Here is a 24,943-nt window from a genome sequence, read left to right on the forward strand (position 1 = left end):
AAATTGTCCATTGCTTGGTAGATGATAACATAGATGCTACAGAGAAATTGTCCATTGCTTGGTAGATGATAACATAGATGCTACAGAGAAATTGTCCATTGCTTGGTAGATGATAACATAGATGCTACAGAGAAATTGTCCATTGCTTGGTAGATGATAACATAGATGCTACAGAGAAATTGTCCATTGCTTGGTAGATGATAACATAGATGCATCACAGGGCAATAGACAGAAACAGATCTTGGTAGGGGACTCAGTTAAAGCATATCATCATCATTATCATCCATCTTTATCAGCCAGGCCTTTGATTAATCCTTTTGTAAGGGTGTATGGGTGAGGCCTGGCTGTCCTGTCAATATCGAAGTCTTTCCTTCCATACGTAGTGATGCTGTGGATTGATATTATCACAGAGTAAGCTAAAAAAAACAACACATCAGGTATGAGCATGCATTCATGATGAAAGAATCACCAGAATGACATTTGAAGTCGATATGCCCTCTCTAATAGTTTAATATTTATCATATCAAGGTGCTGGATTATTTTATTCTGAGTCGATATGCCCTCTCTAATAGTTTAATATTTATAATATCAAGGTGCTGGATTATTTTATTCTGAGTCGATATGCCCTCTCTAATAGTTTAATATTTATAATATCAAGGTGCTGGATTATTTTATTCAGAGTCGATATGCCATCTCTAAAAGTTTAAAATATATGATATCAAGGTGCTGGATTATATCATTCCGAGTCAATATTTTATAAATTTTATTTTATTCCATGGAAATTTAAGTGAAGTAATTTATCAGTTTGACCATTCCTATAAATGATATCTGCATATGAAAAAAAAAAGCCATTTATTTTAGCCTCACACAGTTATAACAATCTTTATTATCGCCCTTTACTAGTTGTCTTCAGTATTACACATTTATTTTAGCCTCACACAGTTATAACAATCTTTATTATCTCCCTTTACTAGTTGTCTTCAGTATTGCACATTTAGTCTGGTTAGAGGCAACAGCTATAAAACTATAAATATTTTTCATGATCGAATGTCAGAAAATAAATGAAAGCAAATAAAACAAAAAAATTCCAACTGTTCCCAGGTCAAAATGTCTCTTTTGAAGCTACCTCCATTGCCAAATTGTAGGAACAGGTGCCCCTTTATTTACGGTATCTCTACTGACCCTTGCTGTATTTTGATGACTTATTTCTAGATATTAGTAATCATACAGATGCACAATATGGAGTGTGAACAAAGGATTACACAGCTGATCCACACTTCCCCCAATCAAATGCTTCATACAGTTCCTGATCACGTAACTTACAAAAGTTACAGAAATGGATGGGGGATAAAACCTTAATAAAGAATTACCACTGATCTGTATAGTGATTAGGGTATGAATGAGGAAAGTATCAGAGAGAGAGAGAGAGGGAGAGAGAGAGAGAGAGAGAGAGGAGGAGAGAAAGAAATAGTTTGTCTCATTTCTTGCAGCAGGTCACCATAACTAGCTGCCATTTCACGTAATCTTTAACAACTTCCTTCACTCAGCAAGTTCTTTAAGTGATTAGATATGTAAACACTTAAAATGCACTTCTTATAGAAATAAAGATATTTGTGAAATTTTCAGTGCATTATTATATTATATAATACTGTCTACATCATTCACACAATAATAATCTGAGCACACATCTTCTAAAACTACAGATGTGTTTAAGTGCTTCAAGCCATAATACCAGTAGTTATTCTAGAAATTGCAAATTTATGCCGGTATCAGTTTGTAAAATCAACACCGTAGAAGATAGCAGAAACTTGAACCACGGCCTATCAACAATGTAAAAACGTAACAATGATATGCTGTAAGAAAGTGGCAAGGTAGTTAGCTGGAGTAAAGGGTAGAAGGGGCATTACTGTAAAACTGACAGTATCAACAGCGCACACAGACTGCGACAGGTGATCTCTGACTGACAGAGTAATCCTGCAAGCATTTTATGAATGAACTGTTAAAGCGTTGTGGGAGGCACAATGAGGCAATTTCTTTTTTTTTTTAAATAGGGGGTTGTATTTTTCATCAGCGTGACAAATGAAGATGCAGCAGCTACTGAAGCGCAGACTGCCACCTACACGTAACTGGGGACTAATAAGGACTGGCTGGTTACCACGTGCCAGCCAAATTTATTCTGTCAATGGACCACTATTTCCAGGAGACTTCCTATATAAATACAATGTAAGTGGATTATTTATTGGATAACTTTGAAAAAAAAACCTCCCATGCCTCTTCATCTCCGAGATAGGAATCAACATTCTACAACATTTTATTGAGGATATTTTTCATTTGCAAAGACATTTATTTATATTCTATATATACGACTACATAACCAGGTGTGGAGCCCAGTTTAAGCTTTGATGCTGCTCCAAATTCCTTCCAGTTGTTCTTAGTTTGAAAGTGATACATTTTGATATTCTAGGGATATTTATTGAGGGATTTTTGCTTTATTTTCAAACACGAACTGATCTTCTGTACAGGTGAGGAACTTGGCAGGATCTTTGATGCTAGATTCTTCCAGCAGATCTTAATTTGTGATAAAAATCTAAAGACGGCAAACTTCTGTCAACCATGAGGACAATTCTAGTGATTTTGTTGTTAAGTTTGGACTTCAGTTTTACTTTAAAGTTGTCCAAAAAGTCCAATAAAAAGATGCTAAAAACCAAACGATGCAAATATACTTTTGTGGTCAAAGAAATGGCCGAAGGTGGACACTGTCCGAATCAAGTCCAAGAATACCCTCAGGCCGACAAAACGATGGAAATAGCCTCAGTGGCTGCTGACCCCAGAAACCCGTACAGTATTATAAAAAGCACAACGAACCAGATACTGTCAGGTACAAAATTTACAGAGTTAGAGAAACGTTTGAGAGCAGTGGAGAGTATGTTAGAGGATCAGACTGAGGAAAATACAAATCTAAACCAAACCATTATCAAACAAGACTCCAAACTCAAACAGTGTGACAAAATGATAGGTGATTATCACAAAAACATCACAAATATGTATCGCTTGATGAACCATCTCCAGCGAGTGATTGGCGACCAGAAGAAGGGGTACAGGGAGCTAGAGAAGAAAGTGTCCGGCATCGTCCTGGACGTCGTGGAGGTTAATAATGTGCTGGAGAAAAAGGTGACCACGTTTGACAACACAGTCAGCTTGAAACGCAAAAACATCCAGGTGGAAACCATCTCCAAGGTGCTCAACTGTGGACAGACGAACCCTGAAACCACCTTCAAAGGTAACTCACCAAATTCACTGAATTCCTCAATAAGTTTTCTGTGGTATAAAAAGTGTGTAAGAATCAATGGGGGAGAAATTTAATAAGATAAAGTGCATTTTCAGCAAACACAAAAAAAGTGCTTTTCCTTTCATCTTTTCCTGCAACAAATCTCTGAAAATCTCTTAAAAATTTCATAAGCTGCATGTTGGTAAGACAAAAAAATTTTAAATCTGAGAGCAAAATAGTTTCTTTGATCCAAGTATCACAACACGTCCAAATACTTCTGATAGAAAGATCCAAGAATTGGAAGATGACAAATATATTTCAGTCTGAAAGTTTCTCAGATTTGGTTATCACAGGACATCTTGATACTTCTGACAAATTGTGTGCAAATTTAGATTCAAAATCACATCACTTCTATACTGCACTTTAATATTACAAAATTTCATCTGATCTATGAATATCTGAGAACTTTTACATTAACTTTTCTTCAAGAATGAATACATGTATTTGCAATTGACACCAGTGAAAAACTCGTTAATGATTGAGAGCCATCATACAAATGTTACTACTGCAGGTAAAATTTTAATGATATCAAACGTTTCAAAGAGCGGGATTATGGCTGCCAATGCTACATCAAATGATACAATTTCATCGTTAGTATAATTAACAGCTGAAACAGCAAAATCGTTAACAGAGTTCTTTAATGATATTTCATCATTTCAAGATCAGCATAATGTATTATCAATGGTTGTTACACATCACAAATACGTTATCTTCTGCCTTCAAATTCAAAGATGTGTTTACAATACAACTATCCAAAATTTGAAATAGCCCTCCATGTACAGATGAGGAAACAGATGGGCCTCTGTTAAAAATTACATCAGATTCTTTAGCATTAAATATTTAGATTCAGAAAAATGAATCAGTCCGACAGTATTCTTTATCCTAGGTATGCACCAGTAAATAGTGGAATTGTGGCAATATAGTAAAACTGCTGATCGTTCAGTTCCGAGATTCCCAGCACCTCCTTAACTTCTGCACACTCTGTGTACACCGACATCCTCCGGGAGCACATTGAAATACAGAAACTACACACAAATTGGCGATTAGCCGTTCTCTGTGATTATTAAGTAGCCTACTGAATAGTATCTCCAAAATCTACCACAATTTACACCATAGATTCATCAGGCTGTCCCTGGTGTTAACAGTTTGTGTGATTTGTTTATTGTAAAAAACAAAAGCACAAACAAACTCACAATTAGACATGAGGTCTTGCATATCAAGCGTTCCTTTGTGTAGGGCATCTGTTTGTTGTAGCTATTAACTATCAGATTTTTAAAAAGTCACAAAAAATAAACTGTAAATATACAATTTAAAACAGAAGTGCTTACTAATGTGAATAAGGGAGAAAATGAAATGGGCCTGCATGGCTAGGGTTTGAACCTGGGACCCTTGAATCTCCAGTCAAGTGAAATACAAACTGTGAGGTAGGTAACTCAGGCGATGCTCTTTACAGACTGACTGACATATTTAAGGTAACTCCATACTCGCAGTTTTATCTGATACAAGTTTAAGATGTGTATTTATTTCCATTCATTAGAGTTAAAACTAACAAATTATCAAATAAAATACATAGGTCATCACACTTTTTAAGATGTGAGACGTACATAATCAGAATCATATATCACTGTCAGAAAATTGCAATTTTCATTAAACAGCATTATCAAAATCTCATAAAAACTGGTTATGACGATATAGTAGCATTCATAACAATTTCATGAAACTGTATCTTCACAAAAATATACAAAATGTATGTAAAAAATAAAGGAAATCACCGCATAATAGACTTGATAAAGAAATCAATAGAAACAGAGTTATTGCCCTTGGATTCAATATTTTGAAACGTATTATTGATTATTCATCTATAACTTAAACTTTTGAAATATTTCATTTTTAACAAGATTTTTTATAATAACTATAGGAAAAGACTCCAACAAAATTTATGTTCCTATCATGCATAAATCTAAATAAATCATTGATTTTGCAAAATCTGATGACATCACAGGAGGGTGGAATTACTTTAACAAGCAATGCTCTAACACTTTTTTCACAAAAAGTGAAGATAAAAAAGAAAGAAATGCATCACTTTTCCAAGCATGTTCAGAATGGATAGACAAAATTCATTGAATATTTTCATTTTCTTCCAAACCATCATTTTTGAAACACTAAGGCCTTCTGAACATCCAGCAGCCATGATCATATTTAATGAATTCAATAGAAAAAAGGACCTTGACCTTTCTGTTCAGCAAGAATGAGGTTACCAAGGTTCTGCACCAAGGGCAAAGGTTAAAACTAAAGACATTCAAAAAGATCGAGATTTAATAGTTAGACAGAGACATATTAAAAAAACAAGGAGTAAGAGGTATACCTAAAACAATGTAACCCCCCCCCCCCCCTTTCCTTCCTTTCAATATCGGGACATAAAAAGAATGAGCAACATCATTATGTTTTGCAAGACATATGACAAATTTTTAGACATTCAAATCAACAATGGGCTTTGAACTTGAAAGGATTTTTTTTCTTATTAATACATTTTATGAATATATTGATTCTGTATATAAAAACTCAAGTCTAATCTATTTCCAATCTTACTTGATTATGAAAATCATATCTGAACCACGTAATGTTAAGTTGCGTCTGGAAAATTCTAAATGATCAGCAGGGAGTTAATCACAGTCTAACATGATTTTTTTTAAAACAACAAATGTATCTTTGAAAACTTTCGTGTAAAAGTTAATCGCAGCACATCATAGTGGCAGTGTAAGTAGCTGATCCAGCTAACACGGCATGCTGGGTAACATGTAGGTACAGCATCATGTATTACCGCCCCCTCGCTGTTTTAACGGCAAATTTCTATATATCTAACATTAAGATTACATTAACAAAATTCTGTGAATTCTCTTTGAAGACCCTCTTGCATTCTTTTGTAGAGTGTTGGTTTGGTACTGACCACCAAAATGCTAATTAAAGGGTAACGATATTTTTTAAACAACCTACACATTCATTAAGTCCTGTGATCTTAAATCATTACAACTTCACGATTTTTTTCTCCACAGATAGTTTGCTTTGCGTGCTTGCATGCTTTTCTATGATGCTCATTCAGCACGTATTAAATTGTTCAATAGCAGGAGCAGATCATAAGATCCCACGGGTTCATTTTAAAGCAGTAGGCAATTTTAACCAACAAAAAACATTTTTAAAAACTTTCTTTACTCAAATCAATGAATCATTTACAAAGATAGTGGTCACACTCATGAAGGAATTTCGTCCTCCACTAGAGGACTCTCAACATTTTCTGGCATGAATCACAGCACTCACGTGCTTTACTCACAACTGGAATGAAATTCTTTTACATTTTCAGAGAAGTCTGGAAATCACTATCACATGCTATAAACACATTTGATTTTTAAAGAGAAAAAGACAGCTATTCATAAATTGGAATTGGATACAGATAAATATTATCTGAAAGAGAATTCGCCTTTTATATGCTGAGGACAGTTGGAAAAGATGCGAGAAATTCTCCACATTTTTGATACAATTTCAAATGTTTAAGATATAAGATGGCATTTGATGGGCAAAATATTCATGAATATGAAGAAGAGCCAAAGACCATAAAATGCCCCAAAACATGGTGAGTGTAATCCACAGATGAAATACAATCTCTAGCTGTTACAGTTCAGTAGAGCTCAAATTTTGTCATGCATGTCTTTCCATGAGGGGGGAAAGATTCAGGAGGAGGGAAAAAAGTGAGAAACTTGTCATAAAATAATAATTTACTGATTAACCATGATTGATGTTGATGTAGCACAGATACATCACAAAACTAATATCTCCAAAACTTTACTGTGGAATTTGGGTCAAGTTGTGCTCCCAATAGATCATTGCTGCTCAGAAGCTTAAAGAGCTGTGGTTGTATAATTCAATGCTAGGGTAAAACATTAAGCCTGGGGTACTATCTAAGTATCAATGTCTCGATCATTAGGTATCAACACCTACTCCTCTACTACATCATATGTACAAGAAGAGCTAAAAGAAAAATTTATTTAGTAGATCAAATCTACTTGATAAATATGAAAGATTGAAATGATATGTGTTTGTGAAGATTTATATCAGTGCCAAGGACTCCGTAGATATTCTGCTGGTGAAAAATCACTTTTTGTGGAGAGTAATTCCTTTATTCTGTGAAAAGTATTTCAAACTTTCTAGTTTACACACAATGGGGTAATCTTAATGGGGAAAAGAATTGTAAATTTTCATGATAAAAAAAATTAAGGAGCTATCATCTTGAAATACAATCACTGTAGTCATGTTTTTTATGCAGTACAATTTACACACAGTCCACCGTCATAAAAAATCTGCGGACGTTTCATAATTAGTGGACCCAAGCTCCAATATAAAACATGATGTAAATCTATGAGGGATTTTGCATAAACATGTTGTAAATTGGGATGATAATGATCAGAAATATAGATTATGATTAATCTATTTGAGTATAATACCACATATCCATATCATTATTGTTTCAAGTGAATTATAATAAACAAACTTAAATTGGTAGTATCAAAAATCCCTTAAATTACAAGGTACGTTCCTTAAAATCAGAGATTACACCCTGATCAAGACACGTACATTTTGTTCATGTCAAACTGTCAATCATTCATAATGCGCGATAAACACCGATAGCCCCTAAAGCACGCAAGGCTTGAGGACGTAATTACTTTCATAACTTTGATGCAAAAGATTCATTTGAATACCTCAAATAAAAACAATTTTTTACAGAGATAATTGCAATTAATATAGTAAAAAATTATATTGTTCAAGTACAAAATGGCCAAATGTATCGCAACATATAATTTTTTTCACAATATATTTCAATAATTTAATTTCACTCGTAAAAGGCATTCAGATTGGTCCATATAACCTTACCAAATACTTTATATTCTATGAACCGTGTTGACATTAATTCATACCATACACCATCCTAGAAATGATCTGTCACGATCGATGCATTTAATTTGGAACTTGTTTTCATTTTGTTGCTACGGTAATATTGCTCCAAATTATATGAACTACAATTTTTCTTTATAACTATATATTTGCTTTATTACAATGAATGCATGCATCTTGAAATTAAAATTCTATTAAAGGAATGAAAGTAATTTCTACTCATTCTATATGATATAACTTAAAAGTTGAGAAAATTGACACTTTTTCACACTCTTTCATAAGCTGGTTTATGATTCATAAAGCTGTCCAGATTTACTTCATATTGTATATAATAGTAGAAATAACTTTAATTCCCATCCTGAATTCAAGAAAAAATTCACAGAAAAAATATCCTAAAACATGTTGGTTTTGTCATCTTTAGTCTAATTTTTATGAAATGCTTCTCATCAAATGCAAAAATGTAAGTTTCTTTTCATATTTGAATTTTTTTTTTCAAGCAGGCACTAAGAAGAGCATTAGCACACAAATTATTTTCTTCATAAAAGTACATAGGGTATAGCATATTTTGTCATCCTAAATATCTACATTGAAAGCTTTTTTTAAAATTCTTACTTTAATTGGCAACATAAAAATAGATCAATATTATTTGAAGTTGTATATACATGTACTTTACAAGAAAAAACTTTCGATATATCTGAGAGTTCGAGATATGTTACAATACATAAATAAAATGTTGTTGGGAGTTCTATTTGACACTTCAGCATATCCATGGTATTCGATACCGATAGTCCAGATACTGAAGTTTAACTGTATCTACATATCAAACACTTCACACCAAATCCTAATGAATGACAGATAAGCCAATTTGTTGTGGTGATGCTAAATTAAATGCAAGTACATGTACAATGAAATGATGGAAAATCATTATTTAGTCCGCCGAATTCTAACCTCGCAGAATAAATGCTTGCGAAATTATGACCTCCCAGACAAAAGTACATCAACAGCACTTTTCAATTCACCTAAGCAAGCAGGATTATAATGATCACATTTTGAGCAGGATTTGAGACAGCTTCGTATTATAAGGGCGCTTTGCTGGTACCGTAATTCAACAATTTAACTACGCATTTTTCACATCTTACATACAATTGTATATCATTAAAGCCCTTAACCGAATCCTTGAATGTCCTTCAAAAATGTAAATGCTCTCAAATTTTGAACATCATTCTGTCCTTTTTTACCAATATCATGATACACTTAGCATTAAAATCTTCAGTCATTCAACATTTAACCATCAAAATGTCTGGACAAGTTACAGAAGAGACTGATTCAATACCCAGAATGTATATTGTTAGAAAACGTAACATATAAAGCATTCCGATCGTCTGTGTACAATCAACACACACTGTTATTGTGATCCAGGGCACTAAAGTCAAAAGTCACGCCATGTCAATCATCAGGGAGAGTTTGATTACAGACGACTTTATAAAGGGCTGGTGATAGAACGGTAACCCAGTGACACACAATTATAACTGCATGATTGGGGCTATCGTGTTTCTGTGATTAAATGGCATTAAATCTTCCCATACTTCAAACTTTCCCAGTCAGCATTCATTCACAATATTTACTCCTGTGTGGAAGATTTATCCACCTGATTAATCAGAGACTGGCAGGACTACTGCCAATATACTACTGCTAGATCTTCTCAATGCCTCTATTCATGGAATGTTGAGACCAATGTAAAATAGCACATCTTTCAGAGACTCTGCCTCGCCAGACTTCTCTTGAGGGCCATATGATAATGTCAAAGTGACTGAGCCCTGTCCCCTGGTCTCTGAAGCAGACTCTCTCCCACATGATCCAGCAATAACCTCTGAAACAATCCCATTCTATAATTAGGCTGGCTGACCTCTGGGACTACAAAAACAGCTGCACGTGAAATTGAAAACCTAGATCAATTCAGGTGGAATAATCCAACATCTTCAAAATAATGTCCCAATAGTTTTCACATATCAATTATTAAATCATGGCTATATGTGCAAACCTATGATCACAGACCACTTCCAACGCATGGATAATTAAATTCTGACTCACCATACACTGTCATACTCTTGTTATATATTATTAAAACCAAGAAACATGTTTTTAAAGATTGTCAATCAATTTCTATCATTGCTCAGATATATAGGGTTTTTTTTATTTCAACTCTCCCATCTCATGACCTTGACATAAATACTATAAGGATAAAGGTTATAAAGACAATATATTGAGCTAAAAATCATAAGGAGTTGAATGCTAAAAAGTTGAATGTTAGGAAGTTGAATGTTAAGAAGTTGAATGTTAAGACGTTGAATGTTAAAAAGTTGAATGTTAGGAAGTTAAATGTTAAAAAGTTGAATGTTAACAAGTTGAATGTTAGGAAGTTGAATGTTAAGACGTTGAATGTTAAAAAGTGGAATGTTTAAAAGTTGAATGTTAGGGAGTTGAATGTTAAGAAGTTGAATGTTAAGATGTTGAATGTTAAGATGTTGAATGTTATAGGGAGTTGAATGCTAGAGAGCAATCCAAATTAATGTTATTACTTAATGACTAAATCCAGTGTGATGATCTGTAGTTCCCTATCACTTTGTTTCTTCCATGATAATGAGGTCATTTCTTCGTGTTGGAATTTACTGAATATTTTCATGGACACTTTCTGCTTAAATTCAAATAAATTTGTTCCACTTATTATAAGTGAAATATTTACACATGATATATATTCCAAACTTGTACCAATGCTACTTTAAATAGATTGGTCAGTTTCACTCACACAATGAGATTTGAGTATGAGATCAAATTCATACTGAGCTCATGATCTCAGTTTTAAGATTATAGCAGTATTAAGGTTATAGCTGTAATGTCCTTGATTAATAGAAATTTAGATGTGAAAATTGTGTACAATAATAAATCTTCAAAATTTCCACTTAAGTGAGTACAAATTTGGGGTGGGCCAATCAATGTTACATCAACGACCATAAATTCCCCTGTGTCTGATGTGGCTACGATATCGCAGAGAAGGCAGATAACAACTCCATAATCGTTTATAGCATGTCAATTCATAAAAAAAATCATCCACCAGCACTTACGGTGAAATGAATTTTTTGAGCAATATCGATGCATAATGTTATGAAAATAATTTAAAATCTGTCAAGTTTTTTTCCCCCCTCAATTAAAAAAAAAAAATATCAAAGCTGTAAATTTGAGAATACATGTATCTTGATTTAAAGAGAGGAAAAATGATCTATTTAATTCAATGTTACCCCGAATCATTTTGGGTGGAAAAATAATTTTAATCTTTGTTCTCCTGGCGCTACAAGTAATAATAGGTATCAAGTTGCTACGAGGGAGCAGGATTCATTCTTAAATTGACTGTGAATAACAGAAGAGTTTATGTGATGTGTTAGATGAATCATCAAAGGGAATAATGACCGTGGCTAAAAAATATGTCATTTCACGGTGTTTAGAGATGTCAAGAAATCTATTTCCACTGCGATCACGTAACACATATTGTAACCTTCCTATTTGTGATTCGAAATAGGAATGCAGCAAACGCTGAAATGATAACCACATGCAAATTCGTGCAATGCATCGATAATGTCCTCCACCAGGCATTAAAGGGACATTTATCACAGCAATATAGCACAAGCTAATAGAATGTCAGCATCCTAATACTCATTGTGCTGATAGCTGTCATTACATATCTTCCAAAGTTTGTGTTGGTTCGAATTTTGTGATGTTTCGGCATCCTATATAGACCAAGGACATACCTTCAATATGCTGCACAATTGTTGCAGAGGCTCACGCTTCCAATTTCATTTTTTTTAAATTACATGACTGTAATGCATTTCTTTTTAAAGTGTTACGTTCACAAACGGCATAATCCAGTCCAGTAAATTAAAACTTGATAAATTCATTTGATTTACTGGTAATTAATCCATTACTTACCAATGAGATTCTTGTAATCTGACTTGACTCTCATCAGAACATCATATACACTGTATGCCCATTGCTATTTGCAATATGATATCATAATCTGTGTCATCACCCCCAAATTCTAAAAAAAATTGCATAAAATATACCTCTTTCTTCTTTTTTTAAGGGTTTGACCAATTTTTCATGGGTAACCATACCTCCTATCGAAATTATTCCAATTACAACCCTACCTCCTATTGATATTATTACCAATTACAACCCTAACTCCTATCAAAATTGTTTCAATTACAACCCTAACTCCTATCGAAATTGTTCCAATTACAACCCTAACTCCTATCGAAATTATTCTAATTACAACCCTAACTCCTATCGAAATTGTTCTAATTACAAACCTACCTCCTATTGATATTGTTACCAATTACAAACCTATCTCCTATGGAAATTATTCTAATTACAACCCTACCTTCTATCGAAATTGTTTCAATTACAACCCTACCTTCTATCGAAATTGTTCCAATTACAACTCTACCTTCTATCAAAATTTTTCCAATTACAACCCTACCTTCTATCGAAATTGTTCCCATTACGGATTTGGGGAGGTCTAATGGCTTGTTTTGTTCTTTAAAGTTCATCACTCAAGGCTGCTTAAGTCAATTTCTATTGATTCAAATAAAAATGTCATATTTTTTAAAAGATATTAAATATTATATTAATATTATATTGATGTATAGACTTAACACACATTCAAGAAAATTCAAAACTTGATCAAGAAAAGAAATATTTCATAAAATTACAACTATGACGGAAAAATAAAAAGTCCCCAAGAGATTGAGCTCACAGTCAGTAGATTTGTAAGCCAATGATTAAACCACTTCACCAGAGTTAAGCACACTGCCGAGATTGATGAATTACAATAATACACACAAAATATTTCACCTCAAGGTCATATCTGTTATTCTACACATTCTTTGTGACATCATCAAAATTTTGTCCCACATTTCAATTTCACAGGGTCAAATCTACGTTAACTTTGAACTTCCGTATCTTGAACACTAATATCTCGAATACCATGGATATGTCAAATTAATTCAAAAGTCACAACCACTTATTCTTTAAGTATTTTGCCCTTCATATCGCAATTCCTTGAATATCTCAAAGATATTTCTCAGTTTCATCAAGTTCAAGATAACGGGGTTTGACTGTATTTAGTTGGGATTATCTGATATATAAGAAAGAAAAAGAAAATGACATTTCAATTTTTCATATATTCTTTGCACCCATCAGTGATGAAACTTAATGTGTATTTTATTTCAGTAACAAAATAAATTGGTTTAACACTATTAACATAAAAACCACCTGATCCTTTCTGTCATGTATTCATTGATCACGAATGGCCTGAAGGATATGAAAAAAAAAATTAAATACATATTTAGAATACTGGGAATATATAAACACCTCTTCATTTTATATTGGATCTCCAGAAAAATGTGGTCAAAACACTTGTCAATAGTAACTGCATTGTTTAGAGAAATGTTAAGGAAGAATGGCATCCAAAATACAACATGGAGTACTTCCTAAACTTAACCTCTTAATGTGAACATCAACAAAGATGCCCGCTGTGAAGGTTAAAGACCCGGTGTTTCTGCATAATTCCAAAACAGTCAGTGTCCTCATAATAGCTCCACGTATAATAAAATATTTACTGGGTCCATAAACACTGTGTTTTATGGTATAATTAATTTTATCTTCCAAAAAATCATCAGGTGGAATCAACTTACATTATAATGTTACCTGTCTTCCTAATGTGAAAACAACAATTTCATGGCTATGTAGTGTTAATACTTTCAAATTAAAAGATTTACTGATGGCCAAAACAGCACCAATTGTCCCTTGGAAGCCTGCTAACAAAGTTTCAAGTTGTAGAATTTCATGTTTGTATCTGTTTAAGGTATACAATTTATAAAAATCATATTTCATATCTAACAATGGTGTGATTTTTTGTAATCATGGTATCATACTGAAGAGTTTATCAAACAGAAATAATCTCTACCATAGGAATTTATGAAATTTTTAATCACAGCTTAATTCTTTTCACCTTGAAGGTTTTATTGAAGTGTATGGAAAGAGCAACGAAGTTTTATCAAAATACTTTTATAAGAAATCATATTTTCAGAAAAATCTTTTGGTAAAAAAGTTACATAAACTTACTTATCAGGAAAATATGAAATAAGATTAATCTCATTTACAACATATAAAAAATTAAGATTTTTATTTTTTTATTTTTAACAAGGGCAGATAACTCTTCTAAAACGTTTCAAGAACAAAAAGATTTACCAGTCATGTGAATTAAAACTATTTTACCTTCATCATTATTCAACAATATAAACATTTATCTTGATTTAAATCATTCAAAATTGTTCAATCTCTTTTTCATTACACATCAACTACTTCAAAATAATAATAAAAAACCAAACAAATTTAACAGAGATCAATATAGTTCAGTATAAAGTGCTTTATTTACATTCTGCACAATAAGCTGAACCATAGACAGCTCAGGTATGCAGTTTGTGCAATGCTGTTTTTACCACTGCACCAAACTTTAAGATCTAGCACAATAAACATGTCAGCATTCTCAAATATGAAGAGACATAAACCGAGATAGACAATGACAGCCTAAGAACCTCTGAAAAATCACATCACCACAGCTACTTCACACAAAGCCAGACTTTCAATGTTTTTCATTACGCAATTCGTCATATTCCAATGATAGCAAGAAATTTTGATGCTAGCTAAATGCATTTTGTAATGCAGACCTAAGCAGTAAATAATAATTTCCTCTCAGACTGTTTTAAAGATTACACTGAGCAGGTTTTTTTATGAACTGCTAAGCAGTATTAACAAAAGCAATTACTTAATTTTATGTTCCCAAAGTTTCCTGGGCTTCATTCTCTATGTGATTTATGAGCATACTAAATTTCCAAAAGCAAATTCCCAGCTACTGTCACTGAAAAAATGTGGGTTGGATATTTGACAAGTTCCCATTAAAAAGTCATTTCCTTTGAAGTTTTTTGATTGCCTTCCCTATATATTTTACCCACTGATCATCAATGATACTGTGAACAGTATATCCGAAGCCAAGTGCATCTGCTGGTGCGTGAACAGCTATTGCTGATCTTGGTGCTTCATCTGACAAGATTCTGCAGAAAATGCAATAAATTTTGCTTATATAAGTCGTTACATAACGGAATGCTTTATAAAAAAAAAATTGGAGAGCAACCACAGACAAGAAATGAATTAAGTTTCTGACAATTTTTAGCATCTCAGCGGTGTCATAAATGGTGAATCCATTTCCCCCCTAACTCTTTTGTACAAATGACACCCTTTCAATTGACATTAATTACTGTTGTAATTTTTCTTATTTCTTATTCAATGTCCTTTTTCATTATCTTAATGTAGTAAAGAAAAGAATCAACATATTGAAAGCCAAAAATAAAGAAACACTTAAGACAATCCCATGTTTTTCTTTCAGATTGCCAGGATGTGCTGGCCAGAGGGCACACCATCAGTGGCGTCTACTACATCACCACTACCTATTCCTCTTGCTCTGTCCCAGTTTGGTGTGACATGGATACGCCACCTGGTGGATGGCTGGTCATTCAGAACCGCTTCAATGGTGAAGTGGACTTCAACAGACTTTGGGACGAATACAGAGACGGTTTTGGCAACATTGCCTCCGAGTTTTGGCTAGGTCTAGACAACATATTCCTTTTGTCTAATCAAGATTTCTATGAACTAAGATTTGATCTGTGGGACTTTGAAGATAACAGAGTGTTTGCTCTTTACAAGAATTTCAAACTTGATGGAGCAAGGGACAGGTATAAAATCCATGCCACAGACTATGAAGGCAGTGCCAAAAACGGCATGAGTGTCCACAATGGTATGCGATTTTCCACTCCAGACCAGGATAATGATAACTGGCACACCTACCATTGTGGTAAGGAATGGCGGGCTGGGTGGTGGTTCAACAACTGCTGGCATTCCATACTTAATGGCCCTTATTACAACCAATCAAACGTCCGGACAAGGGGAATCTCCTGGAATGACTGGAAACCAGAACAGCTTGCTAAATCTCAAATGAAAATCCGACCCAGCCGACTATACAAGAGTGAAGACACCACCAAACATGCCTCCAAAACATCTGACCCTAAATTACGTGATGAGGTCAAAACACCCTCGCAAAACAAAGACTCAAGGGAAAGGGTCAAAAACTTAGTGCGACCAAAGTCATAGGCATTAAAGACAATAGTTTAATTATTTCAATATTCTGGTATTATATGATCACCCGTCTTTCAGCAACATATTTGATTTCTTATCTTCCAATCCAAAGGGCAAAATCCATGGAATATTTCAGCTACCACCTAACAAATTGTAAAAAATTTACCATACCTGCAAAAGACAGACTGGCTGTGTTTACATAGAAATATGCAATTTATCTCATACAATTCCCCGATTTATTGCACATATTGTCAGTGAAGCAGTCAGACATCAGTAAGATTAGCTGCCTGTCTGAGAACAAAACAGACACTTATGAAGAATGTTTATAAACTTCATAACCTAACAGTCAGAGATACAGTGTCTGAAATAGAAAAATTATGGGGATAGAGATTAACGATGTCATTATATGAATTCTGTTGTTTATTAACACCGAAAACTCACCAAGCTCACTTAGCAAATTTGATTTTTGCTACCATTATGTGTCTACAACAGCACACGTAGACCCCAAATATGACACGTACACAGTACATCTAACTAGTCAAAAATCAGCCACTCAAATGTGACACGTACACAGTACTTATGACACATACAGAGTACTTATGTCACGTACACAGTAATTATGACACATACACAGTACTTATGACAAGTACACAGTACTTATGACACATACACAGTACTTATGACATGTACACAGTACTTATGACACATACACAGTACTTATGACATTACACAGTACATATGACACATACATTTGACTAGTCTAAAATCAGCAATTAACTCAAATAAGGCACCATGTAGATAATATGAGTATCTCAGTCAAGTTTCTTTAACTGCAAAGAACATGTAGTCGACGGGCAGTTGGTTACACATTTGGTTACTTAGTATAAAACTAGAGTCCTTTAAGAAAAATACAATCTGCAACATTTAGAATGTAATTAGAACTACAAAGTGGGCACTACAATTAATTACATATTAATAGACAGACAGCATACTAGGCAGATAGAAAGTGATCGCTGAATGTTGCCTGGTGTTTCTCGCTGAATGTTGCCTGGTGTTTCGTGGGTGACACAATCAAGGAATTTAAGCACTGCCAGTTCCAGATCATTTCGTACAAGCTTCCTGTCTTGTAACAATAAGGTCTATTGCTGTTCTGTAACACATGCTGGGAGACACATGTTCCACAGCATTGTCTTACTGACAATACATTGTCTGGTATGTCGACAGGCCAAGCAGATCGGAATCAGTTTCATTTGCAGTCTGCACTAGATTATCTATGGATTATCTTGCCAACACAGATTTGTCAGGGTACATTTTTTTATCTGCAGATATGCAAAAACATCAAAATCATCAGGCATTGCTAATTTCTATCACAGTTCCAGTTCTTTCCCGTGTCAGGGTGTACATAGAATCTTGTCACACATAATTCATTTTGAAATTCGACTAATTTTATTAAATATTTTTCTGTAAAAATTTCAGCATATACATACACACAACTTTAAAGGCCAGTAATAGTTCATCCTCATTGTATTAAATTTAAGTTTAATTTGCCATTCTGTATAAGCTCATTGGATATCTGTATTTCTTCAGCTTAGACAATTGCAGACAAAGGCTTCACCATGCATAGTACAAGGCTAAGGTACTCTATCATGAATTGTATATTATTTTTTCCATTCAAATTTTTGCAGCATTTTTGTACTTTACTATGTATTTTTAACTATTTTGTAATATTTACATGTGTATACATATTATGTATGTTGTGAAATCTTTCCTCTTTCATGACTAAAATAAAAAATGTTATAAATCTTTAAAAACTGTGATTGTTACTAAAGAATGATGGATATTTATTATCATCTATTTTGATTATCCAGGCCAAATTAATTCCTTTTGCAAGGGTGAGACCTGGCTGTCCTGTCGAGATCGAAGTTTGTTTTTCTATATTTGGCGATCCAGTGGATTGATCCTATCCAATCCTGTGGACTCTAGGTCTCGTTTTACTAACTCATCCCATGTCAGCTTTGGTCTGCCTGGACCTCAATATCCAGTGGCATTCAATGTATGTATGTTGGAAGATAACAATACTGTGACCGGGACAAAATTTGTTTATCATAAGAAGAGGGGGGGGGGGGGGGAAGAAATAGAAGAAAATGAAACTAAAATAAATTGTCCCTTTAATGAAGGAGGGGCATGAAGCTGAATTGTTTTTCATAGTGTTCTATACTTATTTCATAAAAGTACTATTACTCCAACAATGGCGTGTCACTTCACTTGATCGAGCGTTCAAATTTTTGGGTGAGGCTTCTCATAGATTTCAATGAAATAGGTTTTATCATTGTTCCCGCTGACCAATCACATTGTAAGAATGGCAAAGCATGGTCATCCAAACTCACTTACATTCAAACCATACGGCCAATCAGTGAGTGAAATTTGCATGCTCGATCAACCAAAGTGACACACCGTTATTGGAACAATAGTAACTCAAGGCTATCAAAGCACACTGAAGGTCACCAAAAAAAAAAACATACACAAGACTCTGGTCTTGTCCTTTATTCATCATTCACTTATGATTCCTGAAGTTTTTGAGGCTGTAGATTTTGTTCAATTCCTGGAGTTTCTGAGGATGTAGGTTTTGTACAATTCCGGGAGTTTCTGAAGATGTAGGTTTTGTACAATTCCGGGAGTTTCTGAGGCTGTAGGTTTTGTACAAGTACTGGAGTTTCTGAGGCTGTAGGTTTTGTACAATTCTGGGAGTTTCTGAGGCTGTAGGTTTTGTACAATTCCGGGAGTTTCTGAGGCTGTAGTTTTGTACAATTCCTGGAGTTTCTGAGGCTGTAGGTTTTGTATGATTCCTGGAGTTTCTGAGGATGTAGGTTTTGTACAATTCCGGAAGTTTCTGAGGCTGTAGTTTTGTACAATTCCTGGAGTTTGTGAAAATGAAGTTTAGTAAATTCCAGATGTTGTACTAAGATTTGTTTGGAAGAGGTAGGTTTTGTATAATTCCTGGAGTTTCCCCAAGATATAGCCATCTTGGACAATATCCATTAAACTCCACCAAACCAAAACCACCACACTAGTGCACTGTATTTGTATTTCAAAATTACTGTTCAACAATTTCATTATCCCAACACCTGTGGTCTTGATCTATTCTACATGACCTTGACTGTGGATCATGACCTTGACATTCAGATCACAAGCAAGGTGCAGGGTTAAAAATTAACTTTCATGGCCACAATCAAATTTCAGCTAGTGCCAAAAAACATACATTAAAACATGGTTACAGCAAACACACTTTCAATGAATTCACACTTACAGTAAAATACAGTTACAGTGAACACATTTATAATGAATTGACACTTAAAAGTAAAACATGGTTACAGTGAACACACTTATAACAAATTCATACTTACATTAATTTAAAACATAGTTACAGCAAACACACTTATAACGAATTCACACTTGCAGCAATTTGACTTCCATTCCGTTATAAAACATATTATGAACATATTGGGTATAATGAACTACCTTTAATTTTTTGTCCCCAGCGATTTGCTATAAACATGTTTGATCTTACTTACAAAATCACAAATTCACTGACAATCTTAAAGAACCATTCCACAAACAAGTGAACAATGTCCTTGTCTTTTAATTGATCAAACTGAAGAACAGAATAAAAGTAAATGCTTTCCCCATTGCCTCTTTATAGAAACAGTGTCAACATGGTTGATGTATTAAACATTTAGTTACTGTCGATTTCTGTCATCAGTGCGTCAAGGCTATCAACAGTTATCCTCCATACTATTTCCATAATTATTTGTTTTCTTTTTGCATATGAAATTTGTCATCATTTTAACTTTTACGTGACAAGCTGCGACTGATTTCACTCGGGACATGTCGGCCAATTCTAGACTTCCATTCCAATCTTTACGGTATAACAAGATGCCCTCGCCCAAACTATTCATGTTTTTTGACCTTGAATTGCTTAAGCCTCTGTACTCTCAATATTCAGAAAATAACAAGTGCAACACACGTGGCCAAAATCTTCACCTGGTTCTGCATAAACATCCACAAGAAGTCATTTGGTTAAACATTCGGGGATGAACTGTGTGGCATAGACACATATCACTTATTGTATCACAATTGAAGTTAGAGAATGTCGATTGCTGCTGACTTAGCAGTCACACAAGTCAATATGTTATTTAAGAGTCACTTGTTTTGTGTAAGATTTTCCTAATTAAATAACCCTATTGGAACACAAAACTCAGGAATGCAGACAGCAAAAAAAAAACAACCAAAAAACAAGAAATATTTTTATCAATATGTAACACAGTCACTAAAAACACTTTTGGTCACATTTAGTGAGTTTTCTACACAACGTTACACACACCTAAACAAATCACTCACAGACGTGCCATATAAGTAAATTTGGTTTGAAGTTTCCACTTCAACAAAATGTTAACAAAACTGAATGCTCTCTCTCACCACAGTCACTTCAAGCACGAAATGTAACTAAAGCATGAACTAAAGCATTATCTGCAACAAAGCATCGAGAGCTAAGAATAATACTGTCCTTCAGCCCAATATGTACTGTAGGTACAGATCCAGCATCTGTGTAATAAATTTGACGAGGTAGCATTAGGTACATGAAAATGTTTTGTAAACTGTTATATCTACAGACGGACAAACAGACAAGCATTCTATTACTACTTCATTCAAAACATTTAATAAACATAATATGTACATTAACCAATTATAGTCATTTCCTCATGATCCCGTGGGGATCCGGGTTAGAATAGGTCCTCAGTACCTTTTACTTGTCGTAAAGGTGACTAAATGGAGCGGTCCTTCAGATGAGACCGCAAAAACCGAGGTCCCGTGTTACAGCAGGTGTGCCACGATAAAGACCCTTCCCTGCTCAAAGGTCGTAAGCAACAAGCATAGGCCTCAATTTTGCAGCCTTTCACCAGCAGTGGTGACGTTTCTATATGAGTGAAAAATTCTTGCGAGGGATGTTAAACAATAGAGAATCAATCAATCATTTCCTCATGAATGCAAAGCAGTTGTGAACAATGTGTGTATGAATCTTGATAAATATAGTGCATCTATTTTTACAGCTGGGAATTCCGACAGCAATGAAAGTATGATGTAAATATTAAAAAAAAATTCATTTTTGAAAATACATGAGGGTATGAACAGCAGCGCTTCACACCAGCACGTCTTTCATGAACCTCATATGAATTACGATAATGTAAAGAATCACAGTTCAAGCCCCTTTTTTGGGGGGAAAATGAAATTCACTTCTTAATTGTCAGTCACAGTATTCCTTCATTTCCTGTAGCAGTATCAATCATAAAAAAAATTCTACTCAAATGGCCTGTTTACTCAATAGATCAATCAGCAATGCAAAATGAGGCAGCTATTAGAAAAACCCAGCGTTCAATTGGAGACCTGTTACAATGGTAATAGAATCCTATTAAAAAAATCTGTCACTGTATCTCCTAGGAATCCTGCACGACACAAAACAAACTCTGAAATAGATGATGAAGATAAACAAAATAGCAGAAATGCGACCACAGACAATAAACAAGACCGATATCACACAAGGTTATCTGTTTCCTCCGTGAATTATGTAATACTTCATCCTCTATACACCCAATTACACACAGCATTCCAATGCATTATGTAAAACTTAAACTCTATTCTCAGTCATCAACAGAGCTTTATCAACATTGATCTCTCTCCCTACCATATCATTCCTCATGGCCACTCAATTCAACCTTTACCATCTTGTTTATAAGTCACCAATCCTCATGACCACTCAATTCAACCTTTACCATCTTGTTTATAAGTCACCAATCCACATGGCCACTCAATTCAACCTTTATCATCTTGTTTATAAGTCACTAATCCACATGACCACTCAATTCAACCTTTACCATCTTGTTTATAAGTCACCAATCCACATGACCACTCAATTCAACCTTTACCATCTTGTTTACAAGTCACCAATCCACATGACCACTCAATTCAACCTTTACCATCTTGTTTACATTAAGTGACCAATTTACATGACCACTCCATTCAACCTTTACCATTCTTTTTTATAAGTCACCATTTCACATGGTATGGACCAATAAAATTTAGCTATATTTACTACTCAATGTTTCACAAATCACACATGGAATTAGTTACTACTTTCATGGAATGTAATGTTTTACCATCTATAATCATCCCACAGTCTATTAACAATACTTTCCAAGGTCATGATCAAGGTCACAGTCAAGACCAAGGTCACACCCCATGCCTGTATCAAACTTTATGGCTACTTATTTGTTAAGAATTCGATAATTCATGGTATTGCCACTAGAAATCCAAAAGTTAACATTTTCATTACTGTAATGTTTAATTGCAAGTTGAAGTATTGCTGAATGGACAGACAGACGAGATAATTGCACATTCTTACATAAAATTCATCAATAATGCTCCATTTTAAGGTTCTGTGAATTCTCATAGTGTGATAAATTTCGTGTATAAATAGTATATACACATTACAGATACAGTATAGAACTATCTGAATGAAATGCAAGCTGACTCACTGAACAGCAATATGATTGGAATTTTCATCAATCTAACAAGTTACAACATATGCCATGATTTATTCTAAGGGCAAATATGTTAAAACTGCAATAAACAACAAAATCCTCCCAGTGCAGAACAGCTCAAAAAGGAATTTCAAAATTTCCAAAATATCTGATCCATGAAATTCATTGAAAACATCTTAGACACAATATCAACAGAGGATCAGAAAAACTACTGGATCCTCCCCTTCCAACAATTACACATATTCAATGTCAACACAACAGAGGATCAGAAAACTACTGGATCCTCCCCTCCCAACAATTACATGTATTCACTGTTAACACAACATAGAATCAGAAAAACTGCTGGATCCTCCCCTCCCAACAATTACATGTATTCAATGTCAACACAACAGAGAATCAGGAAAATCTGCTGGATTCCCCCCCCCCCCCCACACACACACAATTACATGTATTCAATGTCAACACAACAGAGAATCAAAAAAACTGCAGGATCCCCCCCCCCCCCCAACAATTACATGTATTCAATGTCAACACAGCTATGATATTCCACCCTTTAATCCATTATGTTGATTGGGGAAGACTTGACATGCTCAGTATTGTCTTAACACACACAAAAGAGATTTTCATTCCCTGTAGTTTTAAAACATATTAACAACTAATTGGATGTAATTAATTCAGTTTGTAAGGAATCAAAACTTTACTTTAAGCATGTTTCATTCTATTTGTCCTCGGCACTTTACTTTAAGCATGTTTCATGCTATTTGTCCCCGGCACTTTACTTTAAGCATGTTTCATGCTATTTGTCCCCAGCACTTTACTTTAAGCATGTTTCATTCTATTTGTCCTCGGCACTTTACTTTAAGCATGTTTCATGCTACTTATTCCCAGCACTTTACTTTAAGCATGTTTCATGCTATTTATTCCCAGCACTTTACTTTAAGCATGTTTCATGCTATTTGTCCACAGCACTTTACTTTAAGCATGTTTCATGCTATTTGTCCACAGCACTTTACTTTAAGCATGTTTCATGTTATTTGTCCACAGCACTTTACTTTAAGCATGTTTCATTCTATTTATTCCCAGCACTTTACTTTAAGCATGTTTCATTCTATTTGTCCCCGGCACTTTACTTTAAGCATGTTTCATTCTATTTGTCCTCGGCACTTTACTTTAAGCATGTTTCATGCTATTTATTCCCAGCACTTTACTTTAAGCATGTTTCATGCTATTTATTCCCGGCACTTTAAGCATGTTTCATGCTATTTGTCCACAGCACTTTACTTTAAGCATGTTTCATGCTATTTGTCCACAGCACTTTACTTTAAGCATGTTTCATGCTATTTATTCCCAGCACTTTACTTTAAGCATGTTTCATGCTATTTGTCCTCGGCACTTTACTTTAAGCATGTTTCATGCTATTTGTCCCCAGCACTTTACTTTAAGCATGTTTCATGCTATTTGTCCTCGGCACTTTACTTTAAGCATGTTTCATTCTATTTGTCCCTGGCACTTTACTTTAAGCATGTTTCATGCTATTTGTCCACAGCACTTTACTTTAAGCATGTTTCATTCTATTTGTCCTCGGCACTTTACTTTAAGTATGTTTCATGCTATTTATTCCCAGCACTTTACTTTAAGCATGTTTCATGCTATTTATTCCCAGCACTTTACTTTAAGCATGTTTCATGCTATTTGTCCACAGCACTTTACTTTAAGCATGTTTCATGCTATTTGTCCACAGCACTTTACTTTAAGCATGTTTCATGCTATTTGTCCACAGCACTTTACTTTAAGCATGTTTCATGCTATTTATTCCCAGCACTTTACTTTA

At 34.3% G+C, this 24,943-nt stretch overlaps 2 protein-coding genes across 5 annotated transcripts in view; one reads left to right on the forward strand and one right to left on the reverse strand.

Annotated features, from left to right (window-relative positions):
- Positions 1-24,943, reverse strand: part of LOC125661115 (protein disulfide-isomerase TMX3-like) — a 60,639-nt gene that overhangs the window by 16,778 nt on the left and 18,918 nt on the right. The window lies entirely within an intron of this gene.
- On the forward strand, positions 1,633-18,327 carry LOC125661097 (techylectin-5B-like). Of its 4 annotated transcripts, XM_056152752.1 has the most exons (4): positions 1,660-1,871; positions 2,052-2,223; positions 2,523-3,280; positions 15,771-18,327. In XM_056152752.1, the coding sequence occupies exons 3-4, from the start codon at positions 2,614-2,616 to the stop codon at positions 16,529-16,531; spliced, it is 1,428 nt and encodes a 475-aa protein (XP_056008727.1). In that variant the 5' UTR covers positions 1,660-1,871; positions 2,052-2,223; positions 2,523-2,613; the 3' UTR covers positions 16,532-18,327. The 4 variants fall into 4 exon arrangements, with proteins under 4 accessions (XP_048748948.1, XP_056008727.1, XP_048748966.1 ...); XM_048893009.2 differs by having other exon boundaries at positions 1,689-2,223; XM_048893000.2 differs by having other exon boundaries at positions 1,689-1,949; positions 2,052-3,280.

This window comes from Ostrea edulis, chromosome 1, assembly GCF_947568905.1.
Source record: "Ostrea edulis chromosome 1, xbOstEdul1.1, whole genome shotgun sequence".
NCBI lineage: Eukaryota > Metazoa > Mollusca > Bivalvia > Ostreida > Ostreidae > Ostrea > Ostrea edulis.

Excerpts from the sequence above, each read along its gene's own strand:
- LOC125661097 (XM_048892991.2), top strand. The coding sequence starts at position 2,614 with ATGAGGACAATTCTAGTGATTTTGTTGTTAAGTTTGGACTTCAGTTTT. Across the intron at positions 3,281-15,770 it reads CCCTGAAACCACCTTCAAAG|ATTGCCAGGATGTGCTGGCC; the intron begins GTAACTCACCAA and ends TTTTTCTTTCAG.